Source organism: Curcuma longa, unplaced genomic scaffold (assembly GCF_044706935.1).
Source record: "Curcuma longa cultivar G26 ecotype Majalengka, Jawa Barat unplaced genomic scaffold, ITB_CL_G26_1.1 contig_26226, whole genome shotgun sequence".
Classification (NCBI taxonomy): Eukaryota; Viridiplantae; Streptophyta; class Magnoliopsida; order Zingiberales; family Zingiberaceae; genus Curcuma; species Curcuma longa.
In genome coordinates, this window is record NW_027433041.1 from 1 (window position 1) to 3,661 (window position 3,661).

Below are 3,661 nucleotides of genomic sequence, written 5' to 3' on the forward strand. Positions count from 1 at the left end.
TTTATAAATAATAAATAAATATAAATAAATTCTTATTAAATCGAATACTAAACATATGATCATCTTTAATTATTAAAAAGGTTAAAGAGTATTAAAAAAAAGTTAACAGTGCGGCTTTTTTAATTGAAAATGCTCTTATATTGTATAGTGGCTACAATATATAAAAATAAATTAATGTAATTTGATCAACATTTATATTTAAAAAATTTTATATTAATTTATATCGACTTAACTAAAATTATTTTAATTAAATTCGATCACTTTAATATGATTAAAATTATCATAAACATTGCTTATAATAGCTTAGCAGTTAATTAAATGATTTTCTGTAATGTTGTAACAATCATTAATTAATTATTATAATATCATTTGTATAGGTAAATGATTTTGATTAAATTTAAATAATTTTAATTAAATTAATAAAAATTTAAGTGTTATATGTATCAATTTTTGATTAAATTGAATCAGTTTTTTTAATACATTGTAGTTATGTCATAACTGCTAAAGTATTGGAATAAGAGTATTATCATATGAAAAATCAATGGAATATTATTTTGACTTTTTTTTTTTAAAAAAAAATAAAAGGCGTCCTTTTTTATGATTCTTGTAATTAAGGATGTCATTTTGATTTTTATCCTATACTTTCGTTAGGAAAAAAATAACCCCCAATTATATATATATTTTTATTTTAAACAACATATAACAACTACCATTACAAAAAAAAAAATTTTTTAAGATGAATTTTATGACGAATTAAAAAAATAATTCATTATAAATTTTTTTTTTTTGCATATTTGCGATGAATCTTTCTCGTTATTATAAAGTAGTCACTAATTTTTACAATGAAAATTTAAAATTTCATTGCAACATCTAACGACGAAAATCATTTTTCGTTGCAGAATTTGTTGCTAATTGACGACGAACAATGACAACGAAAATTAATTGTTAATTTTCATCATCAATTAACACTAAACAATAAGTTATGATAGATTTTCAACATGAATTCATCGCAAAATTTAAATTTTTGTGTTCTTACATTATCCCATAGATACAAATGATCCGATCGGATTGATTCAAATTATATATATAATTTGTTTATATAAACATATCAAACAACTAATCATTCTACTACATTCATTTAATACAAATGCCAAACTATATTATACAATTCAAAATAATACAATCTATCCTATTATATATGCAAAAACATATTCATACAACATCCATTCCATCACATATGAAATTATAAAATAAATTTGTAACAATAATATAATATAAAATCTAATCCACCACGTCAAATCATAATATAAATCCATATCCATAAATCCATATCCAAACGATAGGAAAGTATGTTTAGACCATCATTAACAATTATCCTATTATAAAATCGCTTATTATTTTTGATAATATTAAAATAACAATTAACTAAAAAATTTAATTTGATACCTAGCTATAATTTTTTTTATTATTTTTGTTTGATTTAGAGGTGAAATTTTAGGATTTTTTTCTTTATTTTTAGCTTTTAAACCAGTCATTTAATATAATTTTATAATTTTTTTAAAAATTAATCATCATAAATTTTTTAAATAATAAATGCTATATTTTTTATATTATTAAATGTTAATTTAATCTCGCGTCGCCTTCGACCGCCATCGCCTCAACCTCTTCCTGTACCTCCCGCGGAACCCTAGCGGGATCCTTCTCACTCCGTCGTGCAATGGCCGGAAGGGGCCGCCCCGCCCACATCCTGCCGCTCCATGACCCTCCTCCGCCTCTTCTGGCACGCGTCCCGCCGCCTGCTCCGCTCTTTCGAGCCGCCGAAGACGCCCTCGTCGCCCGTCGCCACGCCGTGATCGCCCTCGAGGAGCGGCTCGTGGCGCAGCTCCGGGAGATCCATATTCTCCTTAATGACAACGAGGAGCTCGCGGCCTCCCACGTCGCGCTGAAACGGGACCTCGACGTGTCCCAACACGAGCTCCGCGTCGCCGCGACTTCTGCTGCGGAGTCCAAGGGCAAGGCGGATGCCGAGGCCCGTGAAATATTCGAGCGCTCGTGCAAGGCGGAGTCGGAGGTGCGGTTGATCGAGAGGATGCGCGCCGATATGGCTCAGGTTGAGTCCGATGTCCTAACATTCAGTGCAGAGAAGGAAGAGCTCGCCCGGAAGCTGCAATCGCTCAAGGGAGAGCTGGCTAAGGCTCAATCGGACCATAAAGAAGCTGCGACCATCGAAGCTGAGGTCCAGGTCATGCGCAAGGAAATCCAGAAGGGAAGGTCCGTTAATTCTGACAGCTTCATTTGTTTTCTCTAAGATATTACTGCAGCTAACTCAATTCTGTTACATGTAAATTATTTTATTGTTTTAAACTAATTTAAACTTAAACAAATTGATTTAAAACTCTAAGCTGCCCCATTTACTGGATTGTAACTTGTAAGTGTTAACTTAAGTGGTTGTTTTGCAAGTGCTAAATATTTTACGCATTGATAGAAATATTAGTAATCTCATGTGCCTTCACATATGTCCCTGCTGGTCGCTACCACATATACAAAATGTAGTAAATTGACCACATACTGCCTGCATATGCTTTTCGAAACCTTGTAAAAATATGACATACTTAACAGGAACATTTTTCTTCTTGGCCTATGAACTTCTCTATCAAAAATACCAGGTATCAATATAAATTCCTACTATTTTTTAGGCCAAACACAATGCAAAATTTGACATTGATTACAATCTATATTAACAATTTGTTCATCTGTTACACTATTCATAGAGATAAAGTTGTTTGTCTATGTTATAAAGAAGCTTTTAAAAAGGATATGCAGGATGTATGTGGTTGACTATGAAGTATATAGAGGCCCATGTGGCTGGCTTTCTAAATATATTTAGATTGATAATAATGTATAGCATACATAAAACAAATTGAGGATCAGGAAGAATCTGAGAATTTTCTTCTTCGAGTTGGTCAATTTCTCTTAAAACCTAGTTTGTGAGGTCTTGGGAAGAGAACTTGGAAAATAAATTGTAAATAGCAATTCCGTGATAGATGGCCTCTATTATACTCCTGGCTATGGTGGGCAAGCTGATAGGCTGCTTGAGAGATGCTGCTGACTTCACTTCTTTTGTTGGAGAGCAAGAAAATGAGATTTGCTTTTGGAGAAGAGGAAGTGAAAAGGGAGAACAGAGGTTTCTTTTGGAAGGGAAGGAATCACTCATAATGATAGACATTGCATGTCGTTAGCAAGTAAAGTAGTAATCATTAATGGTTAATTGGTAAATACCATATTGCTGTCATAAGATTAGGTTAATCGATATGCACGGATAATTATGTAAGGTATTAGACAACAATTGATAAGATGATAACATTAGTAAGGCTAGTTACTTTTATATTAATTATATTAGGTATATCATACATTTTATTAATTAATATGTAGTAGATTATTTTTAACTAGAATACTAATGCACAAGAAATTTAACATTAATTATTAATAAATTTGATGATATAGATAATAACATAAAATTGATTAATAGTAATAATTAATAAATTAGAATATTTTAAATAATGATATCATAAATACTTATAAATAATATGAATTCAAAACAATATCATTAATCATATAATTGCTGATTAATTATTATTTATTATAAATCTAATAACAAAAA

The 3,661-nt window shown here is 30.5% G+C and overlaps 1 protein-coding gene across 1 annotated transcript; it reads left to right on the forward strand.

The window, feature by feature from the left end:
• Nucleotides 1-1,678: 1,678 nt before the first annotated feature.
• On the forward strand, nt 1,679-2,271 carry LOC141818851 (protein FLC EXPRESSOR-like; the record flags this gene model as incomplete). The annotated part of the gene is made up of 1 exon (XM_074706275.1): nt 1,679-2,271. A coding segment is annotated over exon 1 (554 nt), but the record flags the coding sequence as incomplete, so codon positions are not given.
• Between the last annotated feature and the right edge of the window lie 1,390 nt (nt 2,272-3,661).